The sequence below is a fragment of the Orycteropus afer genome, unplaced genomic scaffold (genome assembly GCF_000298275.1).
Source record: "Orycteropus afer afer isolate SDZICR_OR568_19922 unplaced genomic scaffold, OryAfe1.0 scaffold00007, whole genome shotgun sequence".
In the NCBI taxonomy this organism is placed as follows: Eukaryota; Metazoa; Chordata; class Mammalia; order Tubulidentata; family Orycteropodidae; genus Orycteropus; species Orycteropus afer.
The window spans coordinates 14,876,909-14,896,225 of NW_006921594.1; the positions used below are offsets into that span (position 1 = coordinate 14,876,909).

Sequence of the window (19,317 nt, forward strand, 5' to 3'; positions counted from 1 at the left end):
GCATATTGCAGGTTGTTCAACGAAGAAGGGGAAGGCCCTCAACGAGATGGATTGACACAGTGGCTGCAGCGATGGGCTCAGTTACAGCAAGGATCATGAGGCTGGCACAGGACCGGGCAGTGTTTCGTTCTGCTGTGCACAGGGTCGCTGTGAGTCAGAGACGACTTGACAGCACCTAACAACAACATAAAATAAAGTACATGGAAGGCAGTCACAGAGACTTCCTAGATATATCCAAACACCTCACAGGATTAGTTTTCTGGGTTAAAAGGCTTACAACCATAGTCTGGAGGGATATTCGGTCAACTAGCATAACGTAGTTCGTAAATACAATGTTCTGTGTCCTAGTTTAGTGAACAGCGTCTGGGGTCTTAAAAGCTTGCAAGTGGCCATTTAAGGTACAACTCCTTATCTGGAACAAAAGAGAAGGAAGGAAACCAAAGACTCAAGTATAGAAACTAATCCACGGGAGTAATAGCCTACACCAACTATAGCCTCTTCTAGCTTGAGACACAGAAGAGCTCTGTGGTACCTAGCTACCAGTACCAACTGTTCTGACCTGGAACACAATAGAAGGTCCCAGACAGGATGGGAGAAAAATGTTGAACAAAATTTGAATTCCTGAAAAAGGCCAGACTTAACTGGACCAATAGTGACTAGAGGAACCTCTGAGACTATTGCCCTAAGATACCTTTTGAACTTGGAACTAAAGTTACTACTGGAGATCACCTTTCAACCAAATAATAGATTGGCTTACAAAATAATGTCACCTGTGAGTAATGTGCTCCCTTAAATAATCAGTTATATGAGACCACATGCTCAACATTTACTCAGAAGCCAGGAGGGGAAGGAGAAGCTAGATCAGTGGAAATAATGAGAATGCTGACACATTGTAAAAATTGTAACCAGTGTCATGTAACAGTCTGTATAAAAATTGTTAAATGAGAACATAATTTGCTGTGTAAAACTTTCACTTAAAGTGCAATAAAAAAATTTTTTTAATGCCGAGTAACATTCTTTGTATTTATAAATTACACTCTGCCACCATCCTCTTTCTCATCCCCACCCCAGAAAAGTGGAAATACTTCATAGAAAATTCCAGTCGTCATTATTTTCATTCATCAATATATAAGTAACAGGAGACATTGGGTGTATACAGTGTGGTCCAGGTCCTTCATTTTGAGAAGAGCCAGTTTGCCTCCATTTTGCTGGCAGAGCAGGCTGGTAGGAAATCAGTTGCAGGCCCACCCACCTGCTGTGGTGCCTTTGTTTTTCAGTGGCCATAACTGGTTTAGTCTTGTTTCAAGCTGTCTTTTTCTGTAGTAAGATGTCCTAGATTGTTTTATCACTATTTCATGATCCTCTATCTACACTTCACCTGTTTTTGTTTTGTTTAGAATAACTGCTCAAAGACTTGCCCATTTGAACAAGTGCTTGATGAACTTTAAGCTTGGGAATTTCAGTTATCAGAAAAACCCTCTGAAACTGGGAGAGCTTCAAGGAAATCAGTTCACTGTTGTTCTCAGGTAAAGAACTATATAGGTCAGAAGGACCCCAGTGAGGGTCTCACTGGGTCCTCTTGACTTCATTCATTACAGTTGTTAAGAAGGCCCGGGTCTGACCTGGTACTAATAGACATGGCGGTCAGGAAAAGCAGGGAAGCAAACACTTGTGTAGCTTTTATACTGGACCCCGCGCCATCCTGAAACCCAGCACAACCTGTGGAATGAAGCCACCTCCCTGAAACACTGTGCTTAAGAGAAAGAGCACTCAGGACACACAAAGCTGCAGAGGATGATGGGAAGGGAATCTACATCAGTCATTTGTGCTGCATATCCCTAAGTTGTTTGTACGTATTTTTCTTTCTGGGTTATTTGGACCTGCACAGAAATATAACAGGAACTGATGAGCAAGTACAACAAGCCATGCTCTCTCTCAAGGAGATTGGATTTATTAACTACTATGGAATGCAGAGATTTGGAACTACAGCTGTCCCTACATACCAAGTTGGAAGGTTTGTATTTAATTTTTTAACTTGTATCAAAATGACCTCTCTTATAAAAAAAGTAGTTCTATTTTTAGTTTTTTGAGGCACCTTCACACTTTTCCACCGTGGCTGCACCATTTTGCATTCCCACCAGTAATGGGTGTGGTTCTGGTTCCGTTGTTCCAGTTTCCTCACACCCATGTCAACATTTGTTATTTTCTTTTTTAAATCTTAGCCATCCTAGTGGGAGTGAAATGGTATTTCATTGTGGTTTTGATTTGCATCTTTCTGATGGCTGATGATCGTGAGCATCTTTTCCTGTGTTTGGTGGACGTTTGAATGTCCTCTTTGATGAAATGGCCATTCAAATACTTTGCCCGTTTTATGATTAGGTTATTTGTCTTTTATTTGGCAAATAAGGTTAATGATTGCCTTATAAAATAATATCACCTGGAATTCCCTGCTTCTTTAAATTAATCAGCTATATAAGACAAAACGGTTGACATTTACCCTAAAAGAAAGGTGAGAAGCTAAGGAAGGGCAGAGAAGCTAGGTTAATGGAAACGGAACACAAAAGAATAGAAATAATGAGAATGTTGACATACTGTGAGAAATGTAAGCAGTGTTTTGGAAGAAGTTTTATAAAAATGGTTAAATGGAAACCTAATTTGCTGTAATGTAAACTTCAAACACAATAAACTTATAAAAAAGAAGAAGAATAGAGGATAAAACTATTTATTCTATTTTCCTAGGCAAGAAAGTATTTAAGATGGGGGGAAGAAATTGAGAAGTTTCAAAAAAAAACATGGCACGTAAAGATATAGCTTTGATTTATGCAGATACCATGCCTAGCAGCTTACAGCATGACTGGGTAGTGTATACTAGTACAACTTTTAAAACTAAAATGATACTTAGATGTTATAAGTAAGCATTATTTTATGGTCTAAGTTTACTAAAAAATATAAACTTAATATGATTTGTTGATGCTACAAAGATTTGGACATAATTAAATTCATCTTAATGCAAAATTAAGTAAATTAAATGCTGTGTTTGATTTTAGAGCTATACTACAGAATTCCTGGGCTGAAGTCATGGATTTAATATTGAAACCCCGTTCTGGAGGTGAGAATAAAATTCATGTTAAGGAAAAAAAGCACAAGAGAGTGTGCGAGCGAGCGAGCTAGATATTCATGAAATTACTTTGAATAAAAGTACATGGCAAATTGGGATATAGTTATTTCTGAATTTTCTTTGTTTTTACAATCAAATGAGAAGTATAATTTATTTCTTTGTATTTTGTCAGCTTTTATGTATATATTAGAGATTTGTAATCTGTATTCTGTTTTTAACTCTTTAACTCATCTGATTTATGAAATGAATAAAAATAATCCTTTTCTCCCTACACTACTGAATCTCAGAAAGTATAGAAATCCAAACGGATTCCACTTTGGTTTTCTTGCTAAAGTGTGGTGTAATTGATTATAAAAACATGGAAAAACAGCTTAAGGATTTTTAGTTCAGAGAGTTTACTAATACATTTACGAGAAAGTATGTCTGAAATCTTACGGTATGAAAAAGGATTTGATGGGTACTTTATAAATTGTAAACATAATTATAACCACTTTGGGTAATTGTTCATTTGCTAACTTAAAAGAGATAAAAGTGTCTAATTTTCAGAAAAGTGACTCATTAAGTTTGGCACATAGTAGGGGAGAAGAAAGTAAAGACAGAGAGGACTGTGTACCATTTGTCTCATGATTAGTCAACTATGACAATGAGCATTAATTGACTTTCAATCCTAGATTGGGTAGCACACAGCCATATAGTTCTATAAACTTCCTAGGTTTTCTATCTTTTCACTTCCTAACTGCTGCTCTGAGGTGAACAAAAGGTCTTCATTTCACCTATATGAAGTTGGTATTTTCCGTTTTTGTCTCCTCTTTAAAGCATATTAAGTTATAGAAGTCTGTCTGTTGGATACGTTATTTAATCAGCCTTTTTTTTCTTCCCAGCTGAAAAGGGGTATTTGGTCAAGTGCAGGGAAGAATGGGCGAAGACCAAAGACCCAGCTGCTGCCCTCAGAAAGCTACCTGTCAAAAGGTGTGTGGAAGGGCAGCTGCTTCGAGGACTTTCCAAATTTGGAATGAAGAATATAGTCTCTGCATTTGGCATAGTGAGTGCGCTTTGTGAAGTCAGGCCATGGCTCGAGGTGGCTTAATGCTTTTTAAATTTTATCTTTAAAGATTTTACTGAATTTTAGAAGAACAAATTATATATAAGTAAGAATCCTTTGGTGATCTGTGAGAGATGTTTTTGTCTGAGTGATCCTTGTTCAGATCCTGAACGGTGAGGTGGGGATAGGGGAGGAGAAGGGCATGAAGAAAACATTCCATCTACAATTTAATTGAAATTAAATGTCTTGGTACCCATTAAAGAGGCATTTCCTAATCATTCTTTGTCATCAAAACAGTATATAGGCATTCCCTGGATTTTGAACAACTTCTGTTCTAAGTCTCTCTTTTTTAAGTTGAATTTGTATTTGAGTTAGAAAAGTGTCTAAAGGCAGTTATTAGTCAGATGTTTGTCTAGTATATATAATACACTAAGACAGTAAATGAAGAGAATCAAAGTCTCATGGAAATAGTCTAAGGGACTAGTAGACCATGCAAACCTCAGCCTACATATGTAACCCTGAGACCAGAAGAACTGGATGGTGCCTGGCTACCACTGTCAACCACTTGGAAAGGTATCAGAATAGGAGATTCTGGATAGAGTGGGAGAAAAAAGTAGACCAAAACTTAAAATCTTTAAAAAGACCAGGTTTACTGGTCTAATAGAGAGTGGTGAAACCCCTGAGACTGAGACTATGGCTCTTAGTTACCTTTCAGGACTGGAATCAAACTCACTTCCATGGCTTCCAGCCAAACAGTAGACAGACCTACAAAGTGAACAGTTACACTAGGTAGGTACACTCCTTAGAGCAGTCAACCATGGGAGATCAGAAGGGCAGCCTTTGCCCGAGGAGATAGCTCAGAGGGCCGGCACACATAGGAAAGAAGGACACAAAGAAAAGGTAACCAAAGAGAGGAAGTGGAAAGAGAACTTTTACATTGTGGGGATTGTAATCAGTGTCATGAAACAAAATGTGTGTGAATTATTGAATGGAAAATGAATTTGCTCTCTAAACTTTCACCCAAATCACAATAAAAAAGGAAAGAAACACTTTCAGATACACTAAAACATCTTTAATAATACAGTAAGAGTAAGTGTTTTGATACACATCTCAAAGTGTAACACCCATTTATTATTACAAACCATTGTATGTACCTCAAATCTTTAATATAATAGGCTTTAGGAGAGTTGGTTTGTAACTACAGATGGTACGTAGGTCAGACGTTTGTAACCCGGGGACTGCCTTACTGCCTTTTAAGGGGGTTGAGCATAAGCAAGCTAAATAGTTGGATTTTAGTCTGGTTTCTGCATGGCAGTTAAAGAGTGGGGAGCATCTATGTATTTAAATAACAGTAATCCAGAATTGGTTAGTTTAACCCTTAAACTTAAGTCTTACTTACTCTTCCCAGATGTAAACAAAACAGCAGGATTCTTGCTGCATGAAATTAGTTGTCAGTTCAATCATTTAGGTTTTCTCCTTTCTTAGAATTAGGGGAAATAAAGCACTATTAGCTCTGATTTGTAAATTCCTTAGTTTGAAATCTGTCCCTTATTCAGGCTGTAAATTTCATAGCATTTGCTTTGTATTTGAATGAGTTTGTTCAGTACGGAAAAAAGCAGGACCTGTTGTAGCTCCTGGTGATAGCTAACACCCTTTTAGTCTGTGTGGTTCTTTCTCTGAAATTGGACACTGCATATCAGTCATCTTTTTGTAAAAGCTGTTAGGAAAATGGCAGATGTAAAGTGAGTTTCCTGTATGAGAATTATTACGAAGCATGCAAGATGTTTTGGAAAGTACAGTAGTTTTTATATTCAGAATACATATTTATATATTTTCTTGCTTTTTTTTTTTTTTTTTTCGCTTCCCTCCAGATACCAAGAAATAACCGCTTAATGTATATCCATAGTTACCAAAGTTATGTGTGGAATAACATGGTGAGCAAGAGGATAGAGGAGTATGGGCTGAAGCCTGTTCCAGGGGACCTTGTTCTGAAAGGAGGTAAAAAGGCGTAGTATCATCTTTATCCTGCCAAACTAGGACACAGTTATGTGTTATCACTCACTGCCGCTGAGTCAGATCCAACTCAGCAACCCCTCCTTGGGTTTCTGAGGCAGAATCACTACAGAAGTAGATCACCCAGTCTTCCTTCCAAGGAGTAGCTGGTGGGTTTGAACCTCCAGCCTTCTGGTTAGCAGTCAGATGCCTCAGGCACTACCCCACCAGAGCTCCATATTTGTCACTTGTGTTGTTGTTGTTATGTGCCGTTGAGTCGGACCCAACTCATAGCGACCCCTCCTTGGGTTTCCAAGGCAGTATCGCTACGGAAGTAGATTGCCCCATCTTCCTTCCGAGGAGTGGCTGGTGGGTTTGAACCACCAGCCTTCTGGTTAGCAGTCAAGTGCCTTAGGCACTATGCTACCAGAGCTCCCTATTTGTCACTAGTGGTGTTAAAATCCAACCTGGCTACTAGTTAATAAAAAAAAAGATGTGTGAGCTGAAAGGGGGTGTAAGTTCAGAATGCCTGGTTTGTATCTTTAATTTAAAAAATGATATGCATCTTCTCTGAGTAAGATTCTTGGGCTTCAGTTTTCTCAACTAAAATAGGATCTGGACTAAATGATGGTATATTGGTTTCATAGGGCTTCCGTAGCAAAATACCATAAACTGGGTGGCCTATGAGAACAGAAAATTATTGTCTCATAGTTCTGGAGGCTAGAAGTCTGGATCCAGGTGTTGGCCTACATCTTCTCGGCCATGTTTTCTCAGGTTCTAGGGGAAGATCCTTTATTGTATCTCTAGCTTTTGGTAACCCCAGGCCATCCTTGGCTTGTACTGCATCTCCACATGGCTGCCTTTTGTTTGTGTTTCTTTTGTAAGGACTAAGATTGGATTAGGACCCACCCTGTTCTAGTGTGACCTCATTAACTGATAACATCATCAAAGACCCTATTTCCAAATAGGGTCCCATTCACAGATAGCAGAGGTTAGGACTTCACTGTGCCTTTTTGGGGTACACATCCATAACAGACAGCTAAAATCCCTTTCAGTGCACACAGATAGCAGAGGTTAGGAATTCAGTGTACCTTTTTGTGGGACACATCCATAACGGACGGCTAAAATTCCTTTCCATGCACTGATTTGAGTCCTGGGACTACACTTTTGGAGCCTCAGTCTCTTCAGCATGTTGGCCGGTGTTAGAGTTTAAGTCGACACCAGGCAGGAGCACACTTTGCATGTGGGCCATGATCTAATGAGCATTTGTTGATTGCGTACTTTGTGCCAGAGATGGTCATAAACTAGCACTGAAAGTCCCATCTGCTGTTGAGCCCTTACTGTGTGCCAGACATTGTGTTAAGCTGTTTACCTACATCTTCTAGTTTGAAGCTCACAATGTTACTCTGAAGTAAGTATTCCCTGTTTTTAGATGAGATGCAATAACTTGTTCAGGGTTCCACAGCTGGTTAAGAAACTAATGAAAAGCTGGGACTCAAGAGTCATATTTGTGTGATTCCAAAGTCCTTGTTCTTGTGGTGTCCCTGACTGCCTCTTCTAGCTGAATACATGCCCTGCCCACTGCAGGCCATTGGTGATTGCCAGCAAGTTGATTCTGGCTCATGGTGGCCCTGTCGGCAGGCAGGCAGATTCATTCGTGAAGATTTTTAATTGGCTTGTTCAGAAATTTTAATTATGTTTTTCCTGATTTAATATTTGTACCTCATCTTATATTTATCACATCTAGTATATTTGAATGTCCAGTCTGCCAGTGTTAGCCTCTAAATACAAGTTGTACTGGTTTTTAAATGGTCTGTTCTTTCAACAGAAAGCCATTGGGTATGGCTTTCCAAATTGTATTTTTCAGTGTGTTTTAGAAAGAAAAAGCAGCTAATTTTTAAAAGCAGATATTCCCAAAGGATGAGGATACACGTCAGAAATAAATAATTTTCATTAAAAATTCTGCTTTTTCTCAAACCTTGTTTTAATTTCGTAGATGGGATAGAAAAGACCAAAGAGCACAGATCCTAACATAATTTCCTTATGCTTCTTAAACCTCTCGGGACCTTTGCCAACACGCACTTCTGACTTGCATAAATACATAATTTTGGAAGATTGAATTCATGAAAATACTGAGTATTTCCTTAATTTGTTCTCTTGTGAATTTACAGCCACAGCCACCTATATTGAGGAAGATGATGTTAATAATTACTCGATCCATGATGTGGTAATGCCCTTACCTGGTTTTGATGTTATCTATCCAAAGCATAAAAGTAAGTTCTATGTGGAAAAAATAAGTTAAAACAAAGTCTAACATAATTAAGCCACTGGCTGCCAAGAATGGAGAGAGGAAAAGTCAGTGCTTTAAATATAATTTTAGAACTTTGCTTTCCATGAGACTAGGAAACTATTTAGATTTTAAACATATATAAACTGGTTATTTTTAAGTCTTGTAAAAGGGGATACATTCAGGGGGATAATTTAAGAAACGAGATAGTAGAGGTGGTGGTGATATTATTTGCTTATTGGTGACATTTTAATTTCTGAGATTTCTTTCCTTCATATGGGGCTGGGGGAAAGTTTTGAAATAGCTGTTGAGAAAAGTGGACAGTAATTTTACTTTACCATTGCTTTTTTAACTTTCTTTTTAAGCCATATAAATAGTAGGGCCTGAAAGTATTTAAAAAGTCAATGGATAAAGAAGTTTATAAAATGAAAAGTTAAAATTCCCCACCTTTATTTCTCATTCCCGGAAACTGTTAGGAATTCTCTTACCTTCATGGATACCATTATAGGGGGCAAACATTGGCACTTTTATTGTTCATGATTCAGAAATTAGAAAAAGAAAGCAGCTCTGACCGATGGAACCAGCCTAGGTGGGCTGCCTGGAAGTCTACGCCTCGTCAGGGCTGGTCTGCCAGTGGCGTTTTCCTTGTTAAAGCTTCTTTTCTAAGGAGGCCTCAATTACTCTACTTGTCAGTGCTGTGCTCCTTGAAAGTTTGCTTGTTTGGGAATGATTAGGATTAATATTCCTTCTCTGATAATTCAAATACCTGTAGAATGGTTAAATAGGAAGTTGTTATTTCCAGGTTGACTAATCACATTGCTGTATTCCTAATACTTACATGAAGTTAACTTCACCAAGTGAAAGGGAATTGAGGGGAAGAGGAGAAAATTGATTAAAAAAGGTAGAGGAGAAGATGTGGTCTGCCTGTGCAGGAGAGCAGGGAAGAACTAGCAAGAAGGAAGGCAAGATGTTAAAAGCCACACTTTACCTCTCTCCAGGAAAGAAAAAGGAAACATTCTTTCTCTTACCTCTCAGGGTAGGAATTGCTACCATTCATGAAAACTTAGTGGCCAAGAAGAGAGCTTATAGACTGGATGGGAGCTAGTTTAGACACGTGGGTATAAAACACAGCCACACCTGGTATTGAACTGTGGTTGATTGAGGGCTCCCTGTTGTCCTAAAAGTATGTGGCAATGAGGTCTTTCCTTGACCCTGCTCTCAGCAACATTTTTTACGAATAATTTGTATAAATAAATCTGTGTATCATATTTGCAAGTACTGCAAAACAGTTAATGTTAACTATATGAAAAATAAGGATCTAAAAAGAACTGCAGAAGGCATTTGATAGAGTTAAATATAAATTCTCATGTTTATGCTCAAAGAGCAAATGTATACATAGAAAAGGTCCAGTTTGTTAGTAATCCATATAAAAAATATCCGGAGTTACTGTTGAACATAAGCCAGTCCCGTGAGGTAAATAGGGGTTTGGTGGGGAATACAGAAATGTCAAAAGAGAGGCAATGGAGGGAACCAGTTTGGTCTAGAAAAGATAGGACTTAAAGTCCAATACCTGTTCATCTGGATGGAAGAGGGCAGAGTTACTCTGATGTGTTCCAAAGCAATCAGCGAAAGCTACAAGAGGACATATTTCAACTTGGTATAAGAACTTCCTAACAGTTGCGTGCCTCACCAAGAAATAAAATCCCCGTAAATGACAGTGTTCAAGCAACGGCTGGCTGACTTTCTCTCTCGAGTGTTATAAAAAAGATTTCTACTTCAGATGCAAGGGTGAACCAGATGGTTTTCCAGGGTCTCTTTATTTTTATACATTTATTTATGACTACTGTCTTCCAGGAAGAGTTTAAACTTCTGTATATGAGCTCTTCTAAATCGGAGCACATAAAAATTACAGTTTAACAACTTCAGATAAAATACCTTTTGTAGCTAGCTTGGGAACCTTACACCATAGCTATTGTGGCTGACTGCAGACAGGCAACTTACAAAGTGGCCAACCCTGAGCTGGTGATATCATCTAGTCTTTGTACTAAGTCACTGAATTTTGATCCTAGAGAATGGACCTTGAATTGTAGATTGGGGTTATTCAAATAAACTTACATTTGTTCTGTTTGTGGTCTAGTTCAGGATAACTTGTTGACACACTTCATTCCAGCTAACTTGGTATGTTTTATTTTAGTTAGTGAAGCCTACAGGGAAATGCTAACAGCAGACAATCTTGATATTGACAACATGAGACACAAAATTCGAGATTACTCGCTATCTGGGGCCTACCGGAAGATCATTATTCGTCCTCAGAATGTCAGCTGGTGAGTGATAGCCTGGGATGAAATAGAAGTGAATTTCTCTTTAAGGCTTTAAGCCTCTGCTTTATATAAATAGTTTTCCCCTTAGAACCTGGCACATCAGTGCTCCGTAAGTGCTGGTTATTATTGCTATTATAGTAGTATTGTCACTACTGCTGCAACGTGGAATTTTCAAATTGTTAAGAAAGAAATGGAGTCATTTTGAATGTGTACAAGTAGTGAAAGTAACTTCGTTTTTATTTTTTATTAACATTAAATTATTGAAGAACTGTGTAGAGAATGAACTCTTTTCCTTATTTCTAAAAACCAGTTTGCTTAGAACTATTCCTGTACATATTACCTTAATCAGAAGTAGCTGTGGGTTCCAAAGACTGATAGGATTGTTTTAATATCATGTTTCCAAAGCAAAAAAGATATCAGTATTAATCCATTTTTAAATGCTTCAATACCTAGTCTTTTCTGAAGCTTCATTTGATAGTTTATAAAAAAGTGAACCTTGAACTAGTTACCAGATTGCCAGAATTGGCACATCAGCATTATGAGAAATTATGTGTCTTTCTCTCACCCTTTTCTCTGGATTATGGGCAAGAGATTGGTAGAATTGGACCTTGCGTTTCCCACTCTTGAAAACAGTACATCATTAATAACAAGATAAAATTAGCATTTCCTCCAGAGTGGTTATCACTGCTAGCAATAATCTAGTAGTGCTAACCATTCTGGAGGAGAAGTTAATTTTATCAAATCTGGGCAAAGTGAAGTTTATTGTTTAGCACTTTATATTAAAAGAATTTCCAGCCTAGAAAAACATTTTGCATTTTTTTATATAGGCTGACATCAATCTGTCTCTTGCTGTATAATAACAAATAAGCAATACTTACAAATAAAATGTGGCTCTCTTCTGTTACTGAATGGTCCTACCCATAATTATTTACAATAGACCTATAGCTCCTTGTTAAATAAATGATGCTAAGCAACTTAGTACCTCTTATGAAAGTTCACATTAAAACAAGACTTAATTATGTGTTTTAAAGGGAAGTCGTTGCATATGATGATCCTAAAATCCCACTGTTCAACACCGATGTGGACAACCTAGAAGGGAAACCACCACCAGTTTTCGCTTCTGGTAAGTTTACCTGGTCCTCTGCTCTGATGGCCCCTTAGCTGTCGGGAAGCTGAAGATGATTGTCTGTAGGCTGGGCTAGCTGGCCCTTGCAGCAAGGTCCCTCAGGAGATCTTGAGGCAGTGCCCACTTCCCAAACAAAGACGGGTAATACTTGTAATGAAGTTGCCAGGAGTCTGTAGGATCCAGGCTTATTACATCATTTATAGGGTTGAGTGTAGAGAGAAATAAGCATCTTCATGAAGACTTGGAAATCCTGAAACCAGGACCCTATGGCTAAGGCTCTCCGTTACTGGGCAGCAGTCAGACCAAGAATCTCCCTCCAACACCTGGGGAGGCGTCCAGCGCACGTTGTCTGAGGCTCTCCCAGAGTCAGAATTTTATTCTGCTTCACAAGCATGCTCTTCTAAAATACAAACAAATGTAAGGAGCTTTAAGAGAGGCTGTTATAAATGATGCAGATTAATTTAATAAGGAGTCTTTCCTTCTGACAAAGTTGGACAGAATTTTTACTTGTGGAAGAATAAAGAGAAGTAAAATAAAAAGGAACTAGAGGAAAAATTGGTGGTCTGTGGATGCAGAACACTCTGAGGTGGAATTCCCCAGGGAGGAGGACTTAGAAGGGCACTTCCTGGGGGGAGGCAGTCGGTACATAAAGACAGTTTGTATAGAAGGTAGAGGCAGAGTGCAGATCCCGTACCTCCTTCAGCATTTTGTGTGATGCCATCCATGCCAGCCTCCGCCCTCACCCCAGCACTTCTCTCCTACTTCTTGCCTAACGTCCTGAGAAGCTGCTATTCTGCACATACGTAATGAGATTGGCAGCTTGCATAAAAATAAACTTGATAAGCCTAGAGGTAGTTTTGGCCACATATGGCCATATCTAAGCGTGGCAAGGGTAGGTGCATTACATTGAGTGGGTCATGATAGCGAGAAATTTAGTCTTAGAGGCATGTTTAAAAGCTGCTTTGCAGACGATAACAACTGGCATATGTTTGAACTGTAGGCATTTTGAGTTGTCGTTGGAGCAATTGAAGGAGGAACATGTGGCAGTCAAATTTAATCCTGTTTCCTCTAAGATTGTCTCTGACAGGGTAGCTAACGGCATTTGCTACTCTAAAGGATTCTGATGAATCAGAATCAAAAAAAAAACCAGTAAGTGAGGGGAACCTTTGAAAAGTAGGCCTTGGCAATGTTAAAGGAAAAAAAAAAAACTTAAGAGACTAAAGATCAGGTGCTGAGTGGACAAGTTTTACTGCCAAGAAGAGAATCTGATCCAGTATAAGGTCTAGGCTCTGCAGGATGAGGTTCGAGGAAGAAGAACTAGGGTAAGACGTGAAACTGCATGAACTGCACCATGTTGGGGAAGTAAAGCCTCTCGAGTGTTGCTGACTGGCAGGGGACCTTGGTGTTGGTCAGGGAGGTGAGCTCTAGGCTGGCCAAAAGTAGTTGGCTGCAACTGTGGGCCCCAGTCTTGCGACTAGGATGTCTAGCTGCCTCTGCTGCCAAGAGAATGTGACAGAGTCAGTATTTTAACATCCAGTAAGGTCTGTACCACTGTCAGAAGACCAAGCAGTTCATTAACAGAACATGGTTATTTCCTGTTTCTTCCCATCTTTGCTGTTTGTTTGCCCCTCCTAGTCAACGAAACCAGCATCTACAAAATGATGCTAGGACTAAGGTCTTCAGAAAAAGATGCAGTTTGACATCCCCCAAGTATACCTCTCCCAGCCTGCTGGAACTGGCACCCTGGGAGACCCGCTAACCACAGCTTTTCTCTGAAGATGTCCCTTTCTTCTTGTGGTACTAAGGAATCATCTACATGATGAGCATGCTCGGAGATTGAAGTCAGCTGATTTTACTTTATGTTTTCTATAATAGCTTTATTGAGAGATAGTTTGCATGCCATACAGTTCACCTATTTAATAGGGACAATTCAGTGGTTTTTAGCATAATCCTAAAGTTACGCAATCATTACCACAATCATTTTAGAACATTTTCATCACCCTAAAAATTAATCCATTCATCAATTCATCGGCATTTGGGTTGTTACCATGTTTTGGCTATTATGAATAATATTGCTATGAACATTTGTGTACAAGTATCTGTGTACATGTATGCTTCCATTTTGAGGATATATGCCTAGGAGTACAGCACACAACAACAACGGTGATGGTAATTTTATGTTTAACCTTTTGAGGAAGTACCAGACTGTTTTCCAAACTGACTATCATTTTACATTTCCACCAGGAATGTGTAAGAGTTCCAGTTTCTCCACATTGTACCAACTCCTGTTATCTGTCTTCTGGTGGATAGGCTAACCATCCTAGTAGAGGTGAAATGGTGTCTCATTGTAGTTTTTATTTCCATTTTTCTGATGGCTAATGATGCTGAGCTCATTGGGCATTTGTGTATCTGCTTTGGAGAAATGTATGTTCAAATTCTTTGAACAACTATATTCCAACTTACAGTTGGATTATTTGTCTTTTATTATTGAATCTAAGAGTTCTTTATATATTCTGAATACAAGGCCCTTATCAGATATGCTTTGCAAATATTTTCTCCCATTCGAGGCTTAAATTTTTTCCTCAATTCTTTCAGCTTGAGAAATGCTGAGTGTGTTCTTCCCTTTTGGTTTTCCAACTCTAGGTCTTTGCACATTTCATTATAGTAATTGGCTTTGTCTGCTCGAGCTGCTCTTTGAAATCTTCTGTTCAGATCTTTTATCTTGTCATTTCTTCTATTTGCTTTAGCTACTTTTTGCAAGTTTCAGAGTCCCTTCTGAAATCCATTTGGTCTTTTCTCTCTTTTTCTTCTTTTTTAGTGACCTCTTGCTCTCTTCGTGGGTGATGCTCTTGATGTCATCCCACATTTCTTCTGGTTTTCGGTCATTGGTGTTTAATGCATCAAATCTATTCTTTAGATGGTCTCTAAATTCAGGAGGGATATATTCAAGGTCATATTTTGGCTCACATGGGCTTTTTTAATTGTCTTTAATTTCAAGTTGAACTTGCATATGAGCAGTTGATGGTCTGTTCCACAATCAGCTCCTGGCCTTGTTTTGGCTGAAGATACTGATCCTTTCCATCTCCTCTTGCCACAGAGGTAGTCGGTCTGATTCCTGTGTACTCCATCTGGTGAAGTCCACATGTATTGCCGCTGTTTCTGTTGTTGAAAAAAGGTATTTCCAATGAATAAATTAAAAAACTTCAGTAAATATTGCATTAAATCAGGAAGTATGAGCCCTCCAACTTAGCTCTTTTTCAAGATTACCCTTGAGATTTTGTATGAATTTTGAGATCAGCTTGTAAATTTCTGCTGTTAACATACCTGATTTTTTTAAAACTATTTTTTCTTGATTAAGCAATAGTTCCTTTGGTAATTTCATCTTCATTACTAGCATAACAGTCTTTGTTTCCTTCCTAAATTTTAGCTCATTATTCTTCAAGCCAGTTAATAACCAGTGTGTTTCTTACCCATTCATTAAATTCCTAAAGCTATTTAGCACATCTTCCCCAAACACTCAGAATGTAAACTTCTCTAAGTAAACTGGCCCACACTTTAGGTTTATGATCACTAGAAGAGCACTTTCTTTATCTTCCTGATCCCACTTGTAATGCCAGGCTTCACTTGGAGAATTCTGAATTGGCAGGACCGACAATAATGAGAACTACTGAAGATGCTTTCTCTGATCCCCATCCCACAACCCACATAGCTTTGTAAATTATAGACGTAATACAGACTTCTGAGTCTGTGTTGCAGTCTGTCACTGACTATCAGCTTCCTGTGCTAAATACAAAACATCTCTGTATCATACTCATATTTCTTCCACACAGCATTCTGCTAGGAAAGAAAGTTTCTTGTTTCTGTGTCAACTTTGAAATGTTTTTACATAAAAAAACATAAGTTAAAAACAAAAACTGCTCTTACAGTCACCACCACCACCACCACCAATCCAGTCCCATGCTTTCTCTTTTGTATCTTGTCACTTTAGTTTCATAATTATAGTTAGAGGTCTATGACTAAAACGATAAATTCCACCGAGAATAAATGAAGGTTGTGGTTGAGGAGTCCCTGGGTGGCCCAAAGGGTTAAATGCTCAACTACTAATCAGGAACTTGGCAGTTTGAACCCACCCCCAGAGGCAGCTTGTAGAAGGACCTGGCAGTGTGCTCCGGAAAGGTTACAGCCATGACAGCTCTGTGAAACAAAACAGTTCTACTCTGCACGCGTGCGGTTGGGATCAACTCGACAACAATTGGTTTGGGTTTTTTTGGTTATAAATGATTGTGATAATAGGTGATTGAAACTTTCCTCCCCACGTCCCTAGAACTAACAAGGGTGAGTGAGAATCCAGGAAGATCTAAAAATTAAACTTTTTTTTTTTTAGGATTTGGGTGAAGATTTACAGAGTAAATTCACTTTTCATACAGCAGTTCACATATATTTTGTCTCATGTCATTGACCAAAATTTACAATGCAGCAGCTCCCCTCCCACTTCCTCCCCATAGTTACCTCCTCCCAGTGTCCATCCCTTCATACTCTTCTGCACCCTGAGCTATCTCCCTGTGCATAAGCAGCCCTTCCTTCTCCCATGATTGTTCTCTCCAGGGCATGTGTCTACTTGAGGTAAATGTTTAAATCACATGCCTGTACTTTGTTTGGCTGGAAACCACAGTTGTGGGTTCAATTCCAGACCTGAAGGGCAGCTAGGGACCATAGTCTCAGTGGTTACACCAGGCTCTATTGGACCAGCAAACCTGGTCCCCACCTTCTTTTTCTAAAAATTAAACTTGCATTCTCATCATCTATTTTCCCTTATACCCTAATTTTTTTTTTTTTCCTTTTTAGTTCCTTTTACATGCATTTCTCTCTTGCGCTCTTCTGTTGTGCACCCTTTCTGTGAAGGTTCCCGGGTGGGTTTACCGTAGACGCTCAGCTGGGTCGCGCACTCACAGATCTGCCCCGGTGGTCTCATTCTCTGAGGGAAGTGGCGGCCGGAGGAGAGAAGCGCAGTTGTTTGTATTTGTATGGAGATTGTAGGACTCCCCCCCATCCGCAGCTGCTTTCGTTTTTCTGACTGTTCTCTTCTTTCTCGCCTAGCAGAAGGCAAATACAAGGCTCTGAAGATGGATTTTTCACTTCCTCCTTCTACATACGCTACCATGGCCATCCGAGAAGTGCTAAAAATGGACACCAGCATCAAGAACCAGACCCAGCTGAACACAGCTTGGCTCCGCTGAGCACCTTGCCCACAAATGAGAAAACACACAGAAGTAGTGCTTTTCGGCTTCCTGTTCATCGTTCTCTTAGTACAGACCCATACGTGGATTCTGAATCTTTGGAGTAAAAGATTATTTGTATTTTTTCCACTTTTTATTAGCTTAAATCAATAATTTGCAATGTTTGTACACATTCAAATCCCGAAGAGCCTAATTCTAGCTCAGAGAATGTAAAATTGATCAGAATATATTTCAGGTGCTTCAATGATGGTAAAATGTCAGCTTGAGTGCTCTGTAATAATAAGAAAGGACTTTGGTTTACAGTCACAATTTTAGGTGTGTGCTGCATTCTTGAAGGACAACACGTTTTTAATACACTGATGAATGGCATATACAGCAATGCATTCTAAGATAAGGTCAACAAAACAAATCTTGACTATGAATAGTTTGAGAGCTCCTGACTAAACATAAATACAGTACTCATGCTTATTTAAGTGATAATAAAACATCTTCAGGTTTATAAACACAGAGGTGATTGTCATTATCTAGCTCATATACCTGTACCTGGTTCAGGTAAGCATTTATGGACATTTTAGTTACAATAGCTTTCACACTTATATTACTGCTTTGCACGAGAGTTGCACTGATAGGGCTTTTTTTCTTGATGTAAACATTTGACACTATTTTTATTAGTTAAGATCGGATTTATACTCCGGGTGCCTTTTATGTTAATGACTCTTTCCACTATACTGATATTTGCCCAAAAATAAATAATGGCAGAGAACAAAACTTTAAAAATGTACAAGGGCTCCTCCTAGCAGCTGCTATACCCTGTGTCACCAACAGCTTAGGTATTTCCATTCCAGGCATTGCGTAAAACTTTCCACTGAGGTGAATGGATAAATACGCCTTTCTAAAGTTACGTGACATAATTTTACCAATTGTTATTTTCTATCATTTCTAGAACCAAATATAATAAATATTTTTTAAAATTCCTCTCTACTGGTTATGTTCATAAATCAGATACCTAAAACAATGCAAATGAGAATCTTGCCTTAACTAAAGGCAGGAGGCTGAAGAGAATGAGGAAGCCTGTGAATAGTGTTGATACAAAGGAGGGTCATGATCCAGCATGAGATACCATGCAGACACTATAATGGTTCATCACGTTTTATGAATAATGTACTGTGTGCGACTGGATTCAAGATTGTCCTTCCAATAGCATCACTCGCTTGCCTTCCAGCATGCTTTCTGCAGTGGAAAAGAAGGGGAAGGAGAAAAGTTACATACCAGGAACGTGCCACCATCAGAGTGTGAGTGATACCTGCCCCGTATCTGGCAGCGGGAACAAGACAGAACTGGTTTTCAGCTTTCATTTTAATGGTGTCCACCATACTGCTGAGGGTAAAGAAAAGATTAAAAATATCATAATAAACTACCTTTTTAGGTGGCTAATACCCAAAGAATCTCTTGGCCCAGAAAGGCCAAATTTATTATCTATGTAATGGTCCTGTCTGTACATTCCAGTAATAACAAGTTATTACTCTTTCATCAGACTGATCTGTTGTAATTGTTGTTATGTGCCATCGAGTCAGCCCCAACTCATAGTGACCCCTCCTTGGGTTGCCGAGGCAGTATCACTACAGAAGTAGATTGCCCAACCTTCCTTCCGAGGAGTGGCTGGTGGGTTTGAACTGCCAGCCTTCTGGTGAGCAGTCAGGTGCCTTAGGCACTATGCTACCAGAATCTAAAGTATTTATTAAGGGGACCTCAGTCTGCCTATTGCAAGTGTATTCAGTAGTTTCGCATTTAAAAACTTATATTCAGAAATTCTGACTTCTTCAGATGAGCAGAAATTAAGGGAATTTGTTAGAACCAGACCAACCTTACAAGAGATGCTAAAGGGAGTCCTTTGGACAGTGAAGCAGCAACAGCAAACAACAACTGACGGTTAACACACATGATAACATAACCCAGAAACCAACCCAGCAATGAAAGTATCCAAAAGAAATAAGCCCCCAAGATTGTAAACAGGGAACCAGAGACATCAGTTGACAAATGAGGACAACTACAAACCAAAAAGAAAAAACTGTCATTACAGACAGAACTTCTAGATGATAGGGAAGTCAAGACAACTACAGGATAGAACAGACTGTTCTAAACTTGAGAAGAAAACTATAAATCACAGGGTAACCTCAAAGAACAATAATAAACC

At 38.9% G+C, this 19,317-nt stretch overlaps 1 protein-coding gene across 1 annotated transcript in view; it reads left to right on the plus strand.

Annotated features, from left to right (window-relative positions):
• The window catches only part of PUS7 (pseudouridine synthase 7), a 74,623-nt gene extending 57,500 nt beyond the window's left edge, over window positions 1-17,123 (plus strand). The window contains exons 8-16 of the mRNA XM_007944495.2: window positions 1,398-1,526; window positions 1,889-2,014; window positions 3,048-3,109; window positions 4,000-4,160; window positions 6,032-6,158; window positions 8,324-8,425; window positions 10,634-10,763; window positions 11,792-11,883; window positions 16,987-17,123. Of these exons, the coding sequence (XP_007942686.1) occupies window positions 1,398-1,526; window positions 1,889-2,014; window positions 3,048-3,109; window positions 4,000-4,160; window positions 6,032-6,158; window positions 8,324-8,425; window positions 10,634-10,763; window positions 11,792-11,883; window positions 16,987-17,123 (1,066 nt within the window). The remainder of the gene's footprint in view (window positions 1-1,397; window positions 1,527-1,888; window positions 2,015-3,047; window positions 3,110-3,999; window positions 4,161-6,031; window positions 6,159-8,323; window positions 8,426-10,633; window positions 10,764-11,791; window positions 11,884-16,986) is intronic.
• Window positions 17,124-19,317: the final 2,194 nt, after the last annotated feature.